This window comes from Halichoeres trimaculatus, unplaced genomic scaffold (assembly GCF_033239565.1).
Source record: "Halichoeres trimaculatus isolate MK-OKI-2021-1 unplaced genomic scaffold, fHalTri1.1 fHalTri1_scaffold_22, whole genome shotgun sequence".
Classification (NCBI taxonomy): Eukaryota; Metazoa; Chordata; class Actinopteri; order Labriformes; family Labridae; genus Halichoeres; species Halichoeres trimaculatus.
Window position 1 is genome coordinate 9,737,543 of NW_027437200.1, and position 20,957 is coordinate 9,758,499.

General features: G+C 41.2%; 1 protein-coding gene across 3 annotated transcripts in view; it reads left to right on the forward strand.

The window, feature by feature from the left end:
- Positions 1 to 20,957, forward strand: part of afap1 (actin filament associated protein 1) — a 114,332-nt gene that overhangs the window by 58,785 nt on the left and 34,590 nt on the right. For all 3 annotated transcript variants that reach the window (XM_074661833.1, XM_074661832.1, XM_074661834.1), the window contains exons 2-3: positions 3,008 to 3,136; positions 3,493 to 3,575. In XM_074661833.1, coding sequence (XP_074517934.1) covers positions 3,008 to 3,136; positions 3,493 to 3,575 — 212 coding nt within the window. The remainder of the gene's footprint in view (positions 1 to 3,007; positions 3,137 to 3,492; positions 3,576 to 20,957) is intronic.

Here is a 20,957-nt window from a genome sequence, read left to right on the forward strand (position 1 = left end):
CTTCTGGATCTAGTGTTGGTGAAGATGATTTAATGTTGTTTTGTAAAGAATGTGAAATGATCCCAGCTGGCTTCACTAAATCAAAATACACATCAGAATTACTGGAGTGGAGACCGAAGTCTGTAGAATGCGTAGAAAGCGAAGGAAACAGGCTGTAGCAACAAGCGGTATCAAAGAAATCTGTGGTTTATAAATTAGATCACCACCTGGTTCACCACAGGGGGCAGTAGTGGTTCTATGTTTTTTTGTGACTGGCTGTGAAGACCAATGAAGCAGTAGAAGCAACTGAAGAAGAGGCTGGTAGCTGGTCTTCACCACAGTCTATGGTTTCTACAGCAGCTTGAATCCTGACTCTGAAATGTTTTCTCACCATTATTTAAAAAGTTCTTGGTACTCCAATCTGCTGGGGGAAAAAACGACTGTAAGTCCCAATACCAACACTGATTCTATCTGATACCAGTATTGATATTTCACATTCTTTATTCCTTAAAAGAAGGATGAGACTGAGAATTATGATTTGGTGACCTTTGGTGCACACTAAAAAATGAGAATATATGTGAACTGACTGTATTATTATTTTATAGAAAATCAATCTGTAAATGCATTGTGTGTGGATCTCCTAAGCCACAGGAATAACACTTTAATCTGTAAACCTTAGCAGAAGAGAAGTGAGGGGTTTCATTTGCACATGTTGCTGTCAAAGTTGTCTGGGAAACAAGAGTGAAACTGCCGTACCTCAGTGGTTTTCTTCCTTCAGGATATTTTAGCTCTGACCAACTGGTGTTGATGAACACAGCAGTCCTATAGATCAGCTCTTTGTCACCGATATCCAATCTCAAGTTTTGAGTCTGTAACAGAACTAATATCAGCAACCAGGATCGGATCAGTGCAAATCAAAGATATAAGAGCGGTGTTTTTCTTCCTACATTATTGGTATATTGAACTCTTCTTTGACATTTTCTGTACGGTTATTAGGAGTAGGTAAAAATATTGATGAATCAATGCATTGCAATATTTCCTCACCCAATTCAGTATGGATTCAGCAAATCCTCTGACTCGTTTCACCTCCAGGCAAGTGTGTGTGTGTGTGGGGGAGAGGGCTGTGCGTGTTATTCGCATTGTATAGACGAAGTCTGCATGAGACCGAACAACAAAACAGCATTAAAGCAGCAGCAGCAGTGTAAAGCTAGCTTTTTCTGTTTTAAAGTCTGACGTTTGGGTTGTTTTATTGCTCCAAATGTCAGGTAACACCACATATGTATACACGGGCATAAAAATTGAAGAATTCAAATCAAATTGATATTGAAAACTAATTGCCACCTAAAGAATCCACTGAATAGAAATTGAATTGAATTGAAATTGAATCGAATCGAATCTAATCAAAATCAAAATCAAGATTGAATCGAATCAAATTGCATCGCATCCAAACAAATCGAAACAAATTGAATGGAAACAAATCAAATCAAATGGGTTCTTAGCAATACCCAGTTCTAACGGCTCTGGTTACAGACTGTCTCTTCCCTGTCATGTGCTTCTGTTTAGAGGAAAAGCTGTTATTTAGTTGAAACTTTTTTAGTTGACTATTTCATTGACTTTACCAAGCAGCCGGCGGTGTTTATCGAGTGAACAGTGGGCTTCCTGGCTAACTTATGGGTTAAAAGTGAGGAAAGCTCAGTAATATGATAGTTTGCTAGATCAGATTCACTGATAAAGAGAAAACTCAGAGTTTCTTGAACTTTGGTTTGCAGTCCTATTGTACCTTTGTCATAATAGGTGGTGGCAAAACACTTCTTGAACCAATGGCAGTTCTTTCATTCATTTGCAAACGCAGGAATTTATTAAACTCATCGAACTGAGGAATTTCATATCTGACACGTTTTTCAACCTGCCTCAACAGCTGCCTGTACATATGTTCTTGAGCAAGGCACTGAACCTTGAATCCTGTCTTTGCTCTCAGTGTGACGTGTTGTCCCACATTCAGCTTCCATGAGTTCACAGAGGTTGACTGATTCACACAATCCTCTCATCTTCATCTCCACTTGCCCTTCTCTGTTCGGTGTCATCACCTCTGATAGCATCACATGTTGACTGGAAGCTTGAGTTGCTCAGAATCAGAGCCTCAGTGTGAGAGAGGTGAGAGGTGTGTGTGTTATCAGAGAGCCTCTGCAGAGCATGGAGACTCGATATGATGCCATCCATAACACAACAAGCCTCAGATATGATCACATGAAGGTGAGCACACATACCTCTGCCTCTGCTGCACGTGCTTCCTCTGGTTGTTTTGTTCTGAGAGTGGAAGCTGGTCTTTATTTTCCAGCAGCGGTCGTAACTCAGCAGCAGTTTGTGCGTCAGGTGGGCTGCCAGGTCTGTCTTTGGCTGATGGATGGACGGGCCTGAAGCTCTGTTCTCTATCTTTACCTGGCTGAGCACCTGTCTGTGACATAACACTGTTCTGTTTTGAGTCTGAATGTTGGTTTAAAACTTCAGAGGTCTTTTTTTTGCTCTAAATCAAACATACAGGGATGGATTACTGGGCTTGAGTGTATTCCTGTGTATTACTTTCAGCTGCTTTTAAAGAAAACTGTTACCCATTATTTCCTCAAATCTTAAGCTTTCTAAAATGATCTTGGCTTGAAAAAGTTTGAGTTTCACATTTTGTCCGGGCACGTAATCTGAGGAATACTTTTGAGATTTGGAACGTTGAATGCATTTACTTCCCCCTCAAAATTACGTACGTTCAAAGGTTTTTGTTAGCAACAAACTTTCTTTGAGTTTCAATACTTATTTTCTTTTGTTTACTCTGAAAGGACTGACACAAAAATCACATCCTGAATTTGAAAACGAAAAAAAAATGCTCTATCGCTCAGCTTTTTAGAGTTTGAACTGAGAACAGATCATTAGAGACAGAGGAGACATGTCGTGTATTGCAGATTTGCAGGCAGGAAAGTTTGGTTTATAAAACATAAACTTTGATCCCTAAAAACACGTATCTGTGTTTGTCCTGCAGCGATGGAGGAGCTGGTGTGTGAGCTCCGTCTGTTCCTGGACCTGCTGGACAGAGAGTATCTGAGCGCCGGGGTTCGAGAGAGGAAGCTGCACCTGTCCAACATCCTGCACAGAGTCCTCTCAGATAAAGGTGAGATTGTAGCACAGTGCAGTAAAAATATTTTTCGAGGCAGTTTCTACTTTTAAAAAATCCTTCTATAGGCTTAAATTTGGAAAAAAGGACATTTTTGTTGTGTTTTTTCAGATTATTTTCTTCAGGTATGCATTAAGTGAAAAATAAATTGGATTATTGGAGTATTTTGACACTCTTATTTCTCTCACTGAGCATTTTTAGTCATGTTAGGCGTTCATCCCCAATGTTAAGTTTCTCCAGGCACAGTTACTTCATTTCTAAAGAGTTTAGTGTATCAAGAGTTTTGCCTTTTTCTGACGACTGTTGGTCCAATCCAAAAACAGTTTCTAACTCTATGTTGTTTTCTAATCTAGAGCCATCATTCAAATCAGAGATCCACAGCGGTCTGCCGGCCCCGCCTCAGATGCCCCTCCCTGAGATCCCTCATCCTTGGCTGGTAAATCTTTTATCCTGATATCATGACCTTTGACCTCAAAGGGATTACTACAGAAACCAAAATACAGAATGCCAAAGTTGCCTCACAGGAGTTTCTTCAGACTCCAGAATCATCCTTAATGCTCAGTCTAAATGTCTCCTATCCCTAATGAGCTGTCTGGAGGATAAAACCTCACTTTATGATATCTTTACAAGTCAACATACTCTTCTTCTGCTTTCTCCTTTTTGTATGTTGTGAGATCTTTTTTAAACAGTGTGCATCCTGTACATCATGTGGTTCTGGATTGACTCAGGAGAAACATTTCCATGTGTTTTTCTTTAGAAAACATCAACTGGAGATCCTGTAGAGTGGTCTATGAATTGCTCTAAAGTTTTATAGAATATCCTTCATCAAAGGTGTAATCACACTTAAGAGTTTCCAGCCTGCATCATGTCATCCTCAACATAAAGACCATGCTGGAGAATTTAAGACTGTGGACATGTGGTTGAGCACTCTCAGGCGTGTGGAGCATTTACTTTGGAGCTAAAAATGATGTCACATCTGGGTAGAAAGTTAGGTCAGGGGGTTATTTACCATTACCTCCTGTTGTTGTTAGCAGCACTTAGCATTTTATGATGCCAGGTCATAACCATAAACAGTAAAAAAAATGGACGTCATCTTGCTTGGCACGAAGTGAGGTCTCCACAAAAACTGCTCCACCTGGTGGTTTGCTGCAGTAAAGGTTAAAAAATCGAGCTTTCCAGTCATTCCAGATGGGCTGTGATCAAACTTAAAAAAGTTAATACACCTTGTAGAAATGTTTCTCACGTCTGATTGTTGTGGTGATTTGAAGATATCATTCAGTTGTCTTGTATTCAAGTCCTCTTTTTTCTAAAAAGTTTCATTTTCATTAGTTTTATGAGATTATAAACGAGGCTTGTGTATTTTTTTCAGGGATTGTAAAATATGTCGGGGGTAGAGTCAAGAAGTGATTAGACTCTCGAAAGAAAAAAAAAAAATTGTCACCCGGCTCCACTCAGATTCTCCCAGAATCCCACACAGTCTCTACTGGGCAGACTCTGGCTGCAATTGCTTCCAATGGCTGCACCTGCGACGGGGGTATTTTGGCTTCAAAACCGTACAATGATAAATGGTGGAGCCATGCTCTCTACTCTATACGCAGTCTATGGTCCTAACATAACTTGCACAACAACTCAAAACAATACTAAGTTTCTAACAAACACTGTTAAAAGCACAGTTTTGTAGCCTTTTGATACAGGAAGCAGCCATCTGGATTATTAACAAGGTGGCTGAAGTTTCTTTGACTAAACAAGTCGTGATTCTGACTTGAGGGGACATACCAGGCGATCTGTCCAACAGACATCTCAGAATCTTTTGACTTCTGTGATGAAATGGACACACCTTTACTGCAGCAGTCCAAAGACAGGCTCATTCAGTCAGTTTTAGGGATGGGTAGAAACATGGACTTTCATTACCTTATATAAGAATCAAATTTGGTTGTATTATGGTTTTCTCACCTGGCTGACCACTTTCCAAAGAGTGGTAACTGACTATCTGATAATTTTTAGCTTCGAATGTGTATCCCTAGATATTTTCTGACTCTTAATTTCTCATAGATGTGACTGATTGTTTAGCTCTGCCTCTCCTTGTGTGACAGCTGAAATCAACTTGATCCCCTTGTGCACAAGCATCTCTGTAAAACGTATTTATTGATAAGAACATTTTGGATCTTGGTGGTGTCAATCTTTAAGTCATTACATGTCTGGTGAAGTGAAGTGACAGCACATGATTCACCTTATCTTTGGCATTTGACAGGTCAGTGTTTAACAAAGTGGCTCTTGTGAGACTCAGACAGCTCACATTTAGCCGTCCCTCAGAGCGTTTTCAGTCACATGAATGTCAGCTGGAATGATGCGGCGAGCTGTGGTAACCATGTGCGCTGTGTTCAGGCTCTTTTTACGGCCTCTTGTTAAGCCGTAGGAGACGAGCCACGACTTCAACTTCGTCTTCCTGCCTCACAGCACATTGCATCACTCTTAACGCACACTGAAGATTGCAGCATCTCTGACATAATGTGTGTGTGTGTGTGTGTGCATGTGTGTTACATAGTTAGATTGATATAAGGAGTGTGCAGAGCCAGCACATGTGCGTTTATGTGCGTGTCAGTGTCAGAGCAGATGCCTCTGATGGAAAGCAGGTGGCTGCGATGGACCGCAAAGCCTTCTCACCATAACAATAAGCCACAACACCTTGTTCTACATCCTCTCTCTTTCTCAAACACACACATTAAAACACACGAGGCACAAGCCCTTACAGTGCAGTTTGTAATTAGAACCAGTCCACAGCCTCAGCCTCCTCTGGTGACCCCAGTGTGTGTCTGGAAATCACTGCTTGTGTTTCCCGGAAAACTAGACGAGAGAGGAGGAGGAGGAGGAGGAGGAGAGATGATTCTCTACTTTCTGTCCTCTTTACTTTGTTTCTTGCAGCAGTTATTGTTCTTGGAAAACCTCTTGAGACTCCAGAAAGCATGATGATACCAAGTGTGAACAGGAGTTACAAAGGAGTCAAATATTTTAGATATGAAATGCATATTAGCAAATTACATATTAGAGAAAAAATCGAAAACCCATATATTGGGATTTTTTGTTTGACAATATCAAAATCAGGATTCTTTGTCAAAACATCATTTTTTTTTCAAATTCTTAATTTTAGTCTTTGTTTATAAACTGGATTGGAAAAAAAGTTACCCCTTTTCTCCAGCAGGGGGTGAAATGTTTCACTCTGACTGACGTGATGTGCATCATATGGGAATATATGGCTCCTGATAAAGTCTGTAGATGTTATCATCATCATTTAACCTTTTCACATGGTCTGGTGTTAAAAAAAGCAAACTAAAAATCGTTATTTTTGAAGAATCACATTTTAAATTGAATCGGCACCCCAAAAATCGTAAAAAAAAACTAAATCGCAAAAATAGCACATCGTCCCAGCCCTATTTGCAAAAAAGACCTTTTTAAAATTAAAAAGTGCTCATCCAGCTAACATCATATATAGTGTGAAAAATGTTTCTAAAAACCAATTTCAGTGGTTTGCAGATGATTTGAACTTAAATGTAGTACAAAAGAGTGCAGAGACAACAAATCAAATGTTACAAATTGAAAATGTTTGATTTGTCAGGCTGAAGAGATTCTGGAGAAATCTCTGCACAAGAAGTATAAGGTTGATAACCAGTACAGTTTGTCCTCAGGCGCTGCATTAAAAACAGACATGTGGAGACATAGTGGAAATCACTGCATGGGCTCAAAGCTACTACAGAAACACAGTTTATAATTGCATCCACAAAATCATGCTCAGATAATGCAAAGAGGAAACTAGAAACACTAAAGAGGCAGCAGAGGAAAGGGAGCACCCGGCTTGTTGGTGGTCTGTGAATCAGAGGATCCCATGGCATGGAGAGAGACCTTACACATCTATAAAGGCTCCATTAATGCTAAACAACATCTGCAGGTTTAGAAGTTAGAGGCAAAATATGCCACTACCCAGACAATGGCTGCTTCAGGAGGACCTTACAAATCTCAAAGAGACAACAACAAACCACATTCTGCAGGATTATAGCAGTATGGCTCTGTAGTAGAAGAGTCCAGATCCTTTTTTTCATTAATAGAAACAGAAAAATCTGCATTTTAAAGGTTGTCAATGCACTACTGTCAATGAAATATAGACTATAGACGATTTGCAAACCATCAAAACCAGTTTATATGAATATTGCACACAGTATCCCCAGATTTTGGAAATTGTGGTCACACATAAAAACTATGCTATGTGTTTGGGCTCAGGCAACAAAGCCCAAACATTACAGAAAGGACCCTTATACGGAGCAAGACCCTCTTTGTTTACAACAAGACGCTTATTTGTATACAAAAAAAGCTGCTGAGTCACTCCCCTCAAAGCGCACAAACCCTGTGACAAAAAAAGAGATTAAAGTGAAGACTTGGCTCCCTCAGGCCCAATGTGATAGTTTGTTAGTTCTGATCTGGTGTTTCACAAACATCAAAGTCAACCGCAGAAACAACTTGTGACCTGAAAGTTAAACTACCGTTCATCTGTGGACTTTTACAATGAAGACGACTATGTAAGGTATTTCTTGTACCATTTTTGTAAAAAGTAGCACATGGGCAGGATGTCCAGAATCAGAGCAGTGAAAGTACAATTCTCATAAATTTACTTGGTTGGAAACTCAGCTCCTTTCTTATGTCCTTCCAGCTCTCCGTCTCTCTGTAGCTGTCTGTCTGCTCTGAAATTACCATTCATCACATTTCCACACTGACCTCTGGAGAGGCTGTCCAGGCAGGAGAAAATAATCTGCCTCTTTCTTCTGAGTTGTGGAAATCCAGCCAGCGTGAAGGGACCAAAAGATATATGGGTTAAAATAGGGAAGGATTGCAGAGAGTAAACGAGGTAGGGGAACAAAGACGAATGTGATTTAGTGCGAAGGAAGCAGGCTTTAACGCTTCAAATGCATTCAATTTGCGGAAGCGAATATCCTTTAAGCATCAGTCATGAGTTATTGGTGGTGATTGAGGGCAATAAATAGAGATGAGAGATCTGTTAGAGGAATGAATCAGGAGGAGGAGGAGGAGGAAGAGACGGCCTTGGTCGCGGTCTGTCTGTGACCCGTCAGGCCTCAGTGCCGAGCCAAACCAACACTCTGCAAGGCTGAGAGCTGCGGCTGCAGATCAATGCTCCTGTGGCAGCCATTTTGATTACTCAGTGTTATATAAAGAATAATTACTCTGGAGTAGTCTCGTGGATTTACGGAGCGCGTTTAAATCTCAAAGAGATGATGCAGTTATAACCCTGGTCGTAAATTACTGAAAAGTAAAGATTAAATTGATTTAAGATGGTGTGTTTGCACAATAAGCTGCCTGTGTTTTACAGACAAAGAGGAAGTGATCTAACGATACAGACCTCCATGATGTGTGGACATAATGTTTGTCAGGCACACCCCGCCATAGAAAGACGCCTCATGGAAACAACCTGCGGGTGGGATCCAGATGCTATGCTTGTTAAAATCAGTCAAATGAATGAAATGAAAAGCTAGAGCCTTCTTATTTTTGCAGCAGCTGGCTCAGACTACTGTCTGGTATGTCATAAAGCCGTTATGTTGATTAACTTCATCGTAAACTTGAGATACTTGAGGTGTAATTTTGATGACCAACAGCAGGGCCCCCGATAAATTTGCATTGCAGCAGCAGCAGATAGTTTGGTTTTGGTCTGGAGGCTCTGAACTCCTAACTTCTCACAGTTTAAATGTGCAAAGAGAAACCTGAGGGGATATGAGATGGAAGTCTAAACTCTAGGATTAGAAATATGGAGGATACGTTTGCGAGGTGATTGTTGTAGACATGATGCCTGAACTAACTCACAGGCTTTGCTCCTTTTGATTTCATAAGTCTGCAGAATTGACCAGAAATACAACCACCACAGCAAGAGCTAATATTTTGTAATTTACTTGACTTCTATACCTTTAGGTTGTAAAGATTTTAGATGGATTCAAGTAATCCTAAGAAAATGGCACCATTAGTGGTCAAAAAAATCAATGAAAAAGTCTTTGCACTAAGAAAATTAAAGAAGCAGAGACTGAAAAAAATATGATGGATTTAAAAAAAAATCTCTTTTTTTTCTCTCAAGATAAATCGAAAGACTGTTTTTCTTTTATTACACAGGGCAGCTTAGAGTGGCGGGAAACATCAGGAAACCATCAGTAGGGAGAAGAGTCAGTGTGCACTGATGCCCCATTTACAAAAAGCTAAAACTCAATGAAAAAAATCTGTTACACGGAAACGCCAAGAGACTAAAAACACTGTAGTAAGCATGCCAGGCCTGCAGTTGGCGCTATAACTGTCTTGTCCAGAAGCCGCTTTTGGGAGATTTCCACTGAAGTAGAGTTGAGCTGATCATCTGGTGTATTGGTGAATACTAAGTTCAAAAGTGGAGCAACAGATGCACATTTTGTATGAAGACAGTCAGCAGATTGAGCAGATTCCCCAGATTCAGCAGCACAAGCACAACGCAGTAGTTCACGATGATCGTAACAATGGTACTGTTGGAGCAGAGTATGACATCAGCATTACCACTGAAAATGCTGGCTCACTGTCCACATGGCAACGGTGTCGGCAGTGTTTCAGAAAAATCCCACTCTGGAGGCCGTTTTCAAAAGTTTGCGTTTTAGGTCGGCTGAAACGCTGTTTCCATGTAAAAGCGAGGCTGAAACACAACAAAACTTTTACGTTTCACTCTAAAACCAGTGTCGTGTAAACAGCCCCTGAATCTGTCAGTGAATGACTTGTTTCCCAGAGGTAGACCAAGACCTGTTGACTCTTACACACACACACACACACACACACACACAGACACACACACTGATGAGATTAAGGGTCAGGAGACCCAGCAGGATGTCCACTAATCAGATAAACAGCAAAAGAGCACTGTTTTATTCTTACCGGGCTCCAACTGGTCTACTGTGTGTGTGTGTATAAGTGTAGGCAAAAAAAACCCCTGAAAGTCCACCATGACATCAACAGTAATACATTTCTATTTATACCAAGGAGCAGCATCAAGTCTAGAACTAGAGAAGTTGCATTTCCTTGCAGCAAATGCGTTGAAATGCTGAAGCTGGAAAAGTTTGAATAAAAGTGGAAAAAACTGAAAATGTAAAATAAAGGAAAAAAAAAATGTTAAGAGAAATGAGGAAAAGACAATGAGTGGATAAAGAAAGTGGATACAGTGGAAATGTAAATCAGCCTACAAAAGTTAAAATAATTAAATAAAAAGAGAGAGAAACCAAACAGTGAAATCTTAAAAATGTAGAAGAAAGCAGAAATCTATGATTAATGTGTAAATGAGATGAGGAGAATAGGACCAGTTTAATGTGTGAACAGAGTCTCGAGTCAAAGTCTGCAAAAGGTAGAAGCAGTTGAAGTTGAAGGAGTAGCAGCCTTTTTTGTTTGATTTGAGTCAAGTTTGAGAATTTTATGGCAGGTTAATCGGCAGTTTTTTTCAGTAGCAGCAGCTGCTTCTCTCAGTCAAATTGAAAACATTCCGCCCTCTGAGAGCAGGAGGAGAGGTGAAAAGAGTGAAAAGTTTGTGTCGCTTAGACAGTGAAATCTCAAAAACAGTTGAAGATATTAAAAACGTTATTACAGATATCAGTAGTGGAAAGATCAGTGAACATTTTAAAGCAAAAATGAAGTCTGTAAGTGGGAGTAAGCTGAAGTTAGAGCTTGTTGAAGTTGAAGCAGATTTTAGTCAGAGGAGCTGAAATTTCCCATCTGTTTAACATAGAGAAATTTTTTTGGAAAAAGCTGAATAAATCAAAAAGTTTAATAGTTAGAAAAGTGAAAAGATATAGCACACTATTCCTAAACAAGCTGAATAGTTTAAAAGTTGAACGGTGAAAATCGGACAAAATTTGAAGGCTGTGAAAAGAGCCAAAAAACGTACGGAAGAATAAGAAGAAGAAGAAGAAGAAGTGGAATAAAGTCACAGGATAACAATATGTTGAAATGCTGAGTCAGCATTTCAACATAATTATGAAGCCTAGGTGGAAGTGCTAAAAGGTGGAGTTCATCCAGTGGCTGCTTGAGGCTGGCTGCAGAAAGACCGGAAACCTCATACACACCAAAACAAAAAAAAAAAACAGACTTTCACATCATTAAAAAAAAAAAAGATTTACAACCTGCTTCAAAAGAACGGCTTAGGTCTGAATTCCTCTGTATCAGTGAACACTGTGGTGAATTGGGCGGTGAATTTATTTATAACTCAGGAGTTTAGAAGATATTAAAATTATGAGTTTTCCCAATCGGAGGCACAAGACTGACATGCCTGCCGCCCTTTAGCTGTTAGTAAGAAGGCTCAAAGCCTGCCTCTTGATTCAACTATTCCAATATGGCCCCTGCCGACAATTTGCTTCATTACTCTGTTCAGGAACACACAAGTGACATCACAGAGACTACGTTCATGTTTGACACAGTTTATGATTTATACCAGCAGTGTGTAAATGGCTGCACGTTGGCTGGGCATGAAGCAATAACATAGTTTCACTGTAGTGAAGAGTTGATGGTGCTTTACACAGCAGTCTCTTACGCCTTCGTAAGAATGCGTTATGAAAAGGTTAATCCACCCATCCAACTTCCGCCCCTTATCCTGGTCCAGGTTGCCGGGGTACCGAGGCGTTACCAGGCCAGCCAAGAGGTATAAACTCTCCATCGTGTCCTGGATCGTCTCCTCCTGAAAAATCTCCCCCAGGAGGCGACTGGGAAGCGTCCTCACCAGATACCCTAACAACTTCATCTGGCTCCTCTTGATGTGGAGGAGCAGTGGCTCTACTCTGAGCCTCGGTCACTACCCATAGCTCGTGTCGGGATGCCGCAAGATCAGCACCCCCAAGTCTAGGCCATTCTTCTTAGTCGGAAAAGGGTACACTGCCCACTCTGGGTCAAGGGGAAGTCTTTGCCCAAGTGAAGGAGTTTACCGTAAAGTCAAAAAGAGCAAGAGATTTACAGATGGAGTGATGCAGACGTGATACCTGTCGGTTGTGGTAAAGAGGGAGTTGAGCCAGAAGGTGAGGCTCTAAATGTACTGGTCAGTCTACGTTCTAACCCTCACCTATGGTCACGAGCTGTGGTCAATAGGTTGATGGCATACTTCATAAAAGCGCTAAGAGAAAACCCCTTATATTCGTGTTCTTTTTCTGCCTTCTGATCATCAAGTCATGGCTGCAGAGCTGTGTGTGTGTGCCAGACTTTAAATGAGGCAAACTTATGGTCTTGTCTCAGACACACATTTTGTATCGGGGTCTTTTTAAGTCATTTTGATTCTCTCCATAACTGGCACCTCGTAAATCAATTCAGTGATCTGAGGAAGAAGATCACAGCATCATTTTACAGTCTGTTACATGCAACACTTGAATACACACACATGCATTCAAACACATTGGTCTGGCTTTAATTAGATTTAAAGACCACAAAGTGAGACAATATCCTGCTGAAGTCTCAGAGAATCTTCTCTCCCTCTCTCTTTCTGTCTCTTTTCACATGCAGGATTTATGCCGCGCTCTTTTATCTGTAGCATGAAATACATTCCTGTCATCGACGAGCTCACTGCCTCAGCCACATGATCAGTTTTCATCCAGCTGGAGAGGAACTGGGACAAAAGCACTGAAAAATGAAATGTAAATAACTTGAAATGACCAGCATCCAGGCGAGCACACTGATGTGGAACGCAGATGTGTGAGTGGAAACCACCACAGCAAAATGCAAGAATCTAAAGAATTGAAAAGTTTCCTTTGTGGCTTCATTTTCATACTTAGAGATGCTGTGAGGAGAATCCCTTTTAATTGGACTGCCTCGCCACCTTGTGGCCCGGAGTCTTCGTTGTAAATTACCTTTAGCGAGGCATGTGTTTGTTTTGGAATTGAATGGAGATTGGATCAAACAAATTTTCTTTGTTCAAGAAAACTTTTTACCGGATACATCGCGCCGGGGTAAGGCATTTATTAGTACAGTTAGGTAGAGCTATGGTTTGAAACGTGACATCAAGGCAGCTATATGTAGTGCTATCGGCAGCTCGGTGCTCTATAGGCTAACATGACAACAAGTAAACACTGTCAGTTTGTAAGTAGTTTAGTAGCTATTTGTATTTAGTGCAGCTGACAGCCCAGTGCTGTGAGACATGTCTGTAATGTGTAACGTTAGTAAATCCTGGTTAGCTATGTCCTGTCAGTCATCTACCAATCAGAGCTAACGTAACCTCACTCTTCATTTTATTGATGGACTCTCAAGTTTGAACAGACCACTGTAGAATAACTGCTGACTGTGGGTTGGAATGAACATGATCACAAACAGTTTAGCCCCTGAGTGGTAGAGTGATACAGCCCGAGCTAAAGGCTAATTAGCCTTTAGCTCAGGCTGTATCACTCTCCCTATTGGCTTTCTTCTGCTCCTCTGTTCTTTTTCTGTCTGACAGTCAGGCTCCTGTGTCCACCATCACTACAAATTTAATCACAGAAACCGTTTTCAGCAGAGAAAAACACAGATGTCTCTTCTAGCTACTAAACTTTGTCAGTCGGCATGGTGTTATCGTAGAGACCGAGACGTGCCGTAAATCAATCGGGTTCTGCTCGACTTGATCAGGAAGCTAAGAAGTAGTAATTTAAGATAAGCTGTAACCAGCAATGTTGGCGCTGATAATACCATTTTAAAGTGTGGATTACGATCATAACGATCATATATCTAGAAGAGAGACTTCATAAGATCACTGAAAAACTCCTCACAGCCCCTTTAAATGGTGTCACGTAATGAAATAAACTAATATTCTAATGATAAGGTCCTACGTGTGGAAGTTTGAGCAGTATATGTCATACCTCAAGGATGGTGGACGGGCGGGAGGTGCTTCAGAGTCTTCACTGAATCTCTGAAGAGTAGATCTCTTCGATCCTCTCAGGTCTATAGCCACTGAAACCACATTGTAGACCTGTTTCATTTTTGATATTTTCACTTCACATGTCACGGTACCTTATGGGATATAAGCCACACTGCACATGTAACAGCTTTCTGACCTGCTCCCATCCATTCTGTCTAAGACTTTTGGTTTAGTCGAAAAACATGCAAATAAAAAGAAAATGCATGTATTATAAGTTCTGCAGATACAGGAAAAAGTCTGCCTGGAAATAGTTTCCTTTGCAAAAAAATCTAAAACCCTGACCCAGATATTCCATTTATTATGATATCATTAAGAGCAAATGATCTAATTCACAAACCAAAGAGGCCCCAACAAGCACTAATAATGTTGTTAATAGTTTCAGCCTAAATACTTCAGTCACATCAACTGTTGCATCCTAGGGGCTCTGCATGGCTCCAACACTGCTCTGCTGAAGCAGAATGTGGACCAGTACTGTTGTTGAGACACAAATTATTTCCATCTGTGTTGATGTTGGAGAGCGGTGCCATGCCCCCCTTTCCCTAGACTCTTTCCTCCTCTCCTCCCTCGACTTCCCCCAAACAGACCCTGCACAAGTTTACCAGCGTTAAGGAGTGTGTTCATGTGATGGATGTACTGTATACACACTCGTCGGGTTGCGTTATCCATGGCAGTCTGGGTCCCATTTGGAATTAATTTCCTCCCACTCTCTCATTTCAATCAGACAGCCTCTCCACCCTGAGCACTTTCGAGGATAATGTGTCTCTCAGCCAAAGCATTGTGTTCAGATGTGGACCATGCCTCACACACATAGCATCAATGCTGTCTTACGTGTATCTGTATGATTCTTACCTCCACAGATATGTTGTAGCCACTTTTCTTTGATCACATCATTTCTTACATCTTGTTACCGTGTTGGTGGCCGTGGACCATCAGCCCTGTATTTGGGAAAATGAAGACTTGCTGTACTTTGCCAAACCAAATGTTTTCCCGCTTGAGGGGGAAACACACTGAAGCAAGGAAATGTGTCACTGTGCTTTGTCAAGCAGGAGCTGGCATCCAATCACTCAGCTGCAGTCTTAGCGGCCCTGCTTCTCTATGTCTTTAGAAATTACCGTTTGTTTTGGTCTCCATTTGGTGCTGATGGATCTGTTTTCATATTCTACTTGATTCCTCCGGGGTTCCCCTAGTTTGCGGCTTGGTGAACCACAGAAAAGCCTTCACTGACATCAGCACTATTGTGTCACGGCCTCCAGAAAGGAAATGAAATGGTTTAAGCAAATTGCGAGGAAAGCCGTCACACTTTTGTTTCTGGGGTAACCAAACATGCTGCAGATTGGTGATTGATTGAGTCTTAACTGGACCAAGCAGCAGGACTCTGCTAAGTGACACATACCCACAGCATGGCTACCTCTGGGCCAGAACTGTTTCAGCCGACTCATAACACTCTGGAAAATGTCCTCGCTGAGAAAGTGGGCCACGAATGGAAAACCTATTTCACAACTTCTTTTTTTCTCCCACTCGAGTGCTTCTGAAGGCTTTTTACAATGCCAGGATTTTTTCTCTTCTTGACACATGATGTGATGGAAGTGACTTAATAAAGCACTGAGGGAAACTGAAGCTATTTCTGCAGCTTGGTGCAGCACGGTCACTGTGTACGGTGTGATTGAAAGATAGATGAATATTCCTTCTTTTTGGCCATTTCCAATAGTTCAAGATGTCAGTTTATCGTATCATACATATTACCAATTTTTATGATCCCATGGAGCGATTATCAGTCTACGTCATCATGAAGCCACATCTTGACCGCTGAAACAGCGTTTAGCTCCATTCATTCAGACAAGCTAGCATTTTTTTAAACACTAAATTCAACCTGTTAGCAGCATCAAAATGTACGGTTGTTGTCTAGTCAGTTGTCAGAAACAATACTACACAATAGAGGCAACCTCTGTCAAGTTTTGACTGTTACAGCACAACTGGTGTTTCAGAGCTAATAGCAACCATGCTAACTAGTGACTTTCAGCTGATGGTAGCAGTGTTTAACGGCTGAGAGTCACCAGTTAACAGGTTCACACTTTATACTGAAACACCAGTGACATCTGTGGGTGTGTAATTAAATGTGTCGTCTTTATCCAACCTCAGTTAGCCAGGTTTGACTGCAAACAAGCAGTAATAACTGATGATACTCAAAATACAGATTTGACTTTGCTCATTTAATGAAAGGGTTCTGACTCAAACATGGACTCAATATGGACAGTAAATAATGAGTGATCCTATAAATCATTATTAACAGAAACAGATTATTTGACCAAAGTACATTTACGGGATAATATGAAATGATGAAGTAGTCTATCAACCCTGAAATACACAACCATTAATATTGTGATTTGATGCAGTTCTCTGGACATAGTTTTCTGGTTCTTCTACCATGAACTGGGTCTGAGACTCAGCAGTCTGTGTGCATTTTTGGTTTCTTATTTATTGACACGTTTATATCCTGGTATGTCACAGTCTGGTAAGTGTAAACGTATAATGCAATCATCAGCATTGAGTGACAGTTGTGTGTTGAAATTGCTCCAGATTTCTCCTTTAAAAATGTCTGTCCATCCAATATCTCTCCACATGTTGATCTTTTCTATCCACTCAATGCTATGTGACAAACGTGGGAGCCGTTCACCATCCGTCAAAAAGATGATATTGAGTCATTTTTTGGTGGTTAACTCCCGCATGTCGGTTGACAAACCATTATACTCAGCAGTGCTTCTGCACCCAAGTTGTAGTTCTTATATGTAAAAGTAAGGGTGAAACAAACCAAATGATGCCAAGAAAAGCCAATGAAACAAAGTACACTAGTGGGCATTTCAGTGTCAAGATCATTTAGCATCAATGAGTGTCCATGTGACAAACGTTTTTCTGCAGCTACAGAGGATGCTGGAATCAGCTTCAAACTAGGCAACTTCTGAGAGTCTATTTTGGTAAAACACTCAAAGAACTCCGTACTTATTTGAAAATACGGGGTCAGGACAGTAGAAAGATTTCGTGACTTGTTAAAATTAAACACCAAACTGTAAAAGCCAGGAGAGGCAGGCTGTATTGAACAGCAGTGGCAGTGCCTCGAAGCTTAGATGGACTCTTCTTTTCCTCTTTGCAGTCTGTAAGAGTAAGACTTGGTTTATAGCCATCACCCAGACAGAGAGCAGATGAAAAGTCTGTGCTCAAGGTCTAAGGCAGAAAAACTTGTCTGTTGTGATGTTCTGGTTAGTCATTAGTCAGCGCATGTAAACAACAGACCTGATTACATGACATGGCTTGAACCCAATATTTAAATCAGACTGATTTTAATCAGAGCAGAAATATTGTCCATGAATGTGACAAAAGTTAAAAAAGTTGGCAATCTAGTCAAGGCATTCCTCCCATTTGCATCATTTTCCTTCCTGTCCTGTGGAATCTTAGGCCGCTCCCAAAGCAGATGAGCAATGCTGATCCTTCAATGTGTTCTGGGTCTTCTCTAAGGTCTCTTACCACATGGGCATGCCAAAAAGTACTCAAAAGTTGATGCTAAGGAGCATGTTTCACATACTTCAACCACTGCAGCTCAATCCTTTCAAAGCAGCAAGCAGTCTCCTTATCTATCGCCAAGCTTAGCCATCCTGTGGACTATTATTTTTGCCTGTTCCACTGTTTAATTTGCCTGTGACTACCCATAACTCATGGTAAGCTAGAGTTGGAACATTGTTTGGCTTGTAAATCGAAAGCTTTGCCTTTCAGCTTAGCTCCCTCTCCACCACATCATTTGGAAACGTCTGTATCGCTGCTGTTTTCTTATCCATCTGTTGATCCCATGATCTATCTCACACTTACTAAAGCACAAGACGCTGAGATTTTTGGACACTTTAGACAGTAACTCACTGTCAACCCTTAGGGGAACAATTCACTGTTTTCATCAGAATATGATTGTCTCAGATTTGGCAATGTTGAGTCTTTTTTGTGTTTGTTTTGGTAAATTGTTGACCCATGAGTATCAAGAAATTTGGAAAGAATTTGAGTCCAGACAGGAGAGTGTTGTAATTTTATAGCTTGTCTAGAAAGCACTGACACGTTTATTCTCCTCTCATTGCATAGTTTGTAGACAGTTCCCTCATTATCTCCAAATTTATGAGATTTTAATATCTGTAAAATCAGAGTTTTTTCAGAGACATATTCCTAAAGTTCTGTAATGCAGGATTAAAAGACTGGTCACTTTAATCAGGTTATACTTCCTGTCTGTGTGTGTGTGTTATTTCTGCTTTGCTGTGTGATTTTCAGCTCAGTACAATAGAAGGGTGCCATTCCAAATATGGACCTACTTTATAACTCAGGGCTCCCTTCCAGTGAAAACAGGGCCACCCCACCCTTCTACGGCTTTGGACCACCAGCTCCTACCGACTCCCACCAGCTGCTGCTGAACCACATTTACACCTCATTGTGAGGTGAGAGAAACGCAGGAAAGACCCAACCCAATCTCACTCTCCATTTGTTTTTACAGCACATTGGGGCAGGGTGGCACATCCGCCAGAAACTGCACTCTGGTGAATGCACCTGTCCCACAAAACGTCTCCTCGCCAGCCTGAGGCAGGAAGTAGGGAGAGTGAAGGAGGTGGAAGTGGAGGTTAGATCGGGAACGGTTTTGTTTTGCTGGAGGTAACACTAGCATGGGTGGTTCATGTATAAACACTGAGCTGGAACACTCAGATGTGTATCACTGAGGTTGGCAGGTCTTCAGCTTGGAGGAGGCCGAGAGTCCTGCAGAGAGGGGATTTTATCAGAGATTTAGTATGTGTCCTGGTCTAGTTTGTTATTTCTTTCCTCACATTTCTTTCAATCCTTACTCTTGATGTGTTTTAATGTTTTTGAATTTATGAGGCTCTTATGTAAAGAGAGTGTTGGATAATCAGCTGACATCCGGATTGAGTTTCTCTCCCACACAATGAGGCTTTCAGTCGTCTTCCTGGAAGGCTGCCACTGTTGGAACAACTATAAAACATGCTGGGGTTTGTTATCAGGACGTGCCAGCAGATTGTCCAGATTTGTCCTGGCACGTTGAGATGTCTGTAAAAACGATTAGCCAATATCTTGCAAATTTTGTTTCCCACGAGATGGTTAATCAGAGCAGTGTTTCCGTTCAATCTCTTGAATGGTGCTGGAAGTTGGTGGCAGCATCTGCCTTCTGTGTATGTGGTTAAACACCCCAACAAACACTATAGAAGTGTACGTCTAATCACTATCACCTGTAACTTGAGATACTCAGCAAACCCTGGCCCCCAGTCTGTTAGACGTCCAGTCCGTGTGTTTTTGGCAGAGTGACTTCTCAAACCTCCACAGAGCCTCCATAGCAAAGCTCAACAAGTAGCTTTCTCTTCCCCTGTGAGACAGTTTGATGACGATGCCTTGGAAAAAATATCTAATGTTTGCACTCATCTTTTGATGTGTGGATTGTCAACAAACAGAACGGCTAAGCCAACTCACCCTCCGGCAGCAGATGTTCGGGATTCTGACTCGTTGCTTGTCATCAGTTAATAATTAGAGTCCTTCTTCTGCCAATCCCAGGATCTCTGATGGGAGGGACCACTATGTTCCACATCAGCTTATATTTAATGTGTAGTCCTCCATACGGGCTCTTTTAAAAGCTGCAGAATATCACAGCAACTTCACTTTGAAAGGTGAGTTTTGTCAAGGTTATCCCAGGACAAACTGCGTTGACCCTCATGCTGATGGGTAGCATGCACCGTAGCCTTCAGCTCTTTAGCTTTCATCTTCTCCTGCTGTCTGGAATCAATTTATAACTCGCTGCCTCAGTTTGACCTCACGCTTCAGCTTTGAACATGCAGGGGAAGGGGTGTGTGCAGATGGCTATCAGTCCACATTTTGTCCCATCTTTCCTTCTTGAACCTCTTTAAACTGCATGTTTTTAAGGTTTTGGCAAGGATCATGTCCTTGGATAGTGCTTTCAAACATCTCAAGGGTTTAGATGTCTGCCGATACTGCTGCTGATTTCAAACCTGTGGTCAGTTCTGGGTCCATCAGAGTCAGGAAACAGGATTTAACACACACATGTGGGGGAATAAGAGTGGCAGCAGCTCAGACCAGCTGCAAAACCCCAGTCCAAATATGTGATGACACCCCCTTCTTTTGAATATCTACCATCCAGATGACCCTGAGCATGGCACTTAACCTCCAGCTGAACAAGTGTTGAGTCAAACCAGACAGCCACAGAAGAGGACTGTGGTTCACTGTGCAGCTCCCAGATGTGAATGTGTGTAATTGTGGAGCAAAGCGGTGCTGGAAAGAGGGTAGGCCCAAGAAAAACCATCCTTAGGAAAAGTCAAGCTTTAAACAAACCCTGGAGGTATTTCAGCATTAAACTCAACCTTGGGGCAGCTGAAGGGTTGGACACTGATTGCTCTTTTCACTGACTTCCACTGGTCTATTACACAAAGATTTCTAAGTTCTTGTAGATGAATGAGATACTCATAAAGCTGAGCTGTGGCTGTCAGTTTCAGTAGTTTAAACTTATATCTGATAACCAAACACTAAGTGTCTTTGGCTCTCAAATTTAACTTGTCGCAAACAAGATTGGTGGCTGTCTGCCCCAATCTGCACAATACGATTAAAATTTAAATTATATTTCATGATGGTTTGTGACTTTTTCCATTATATTGATGAATAGGTTTTTGTCCTTTCATTTTTTTCCTCCATTTCTGCTTATTTACCCAGAACAACCCCGATGTGAAAGTGGTCTGACTTCTAGCAGCCTTAAATCATCTGAAACCATAAGCACCCAAAAATAACTCACTTTAAGGGTCAGTCATGGTGAGGTATTTGCACTCTTTCAAGGACACTCCACTTTTAACTAATAATTCAACA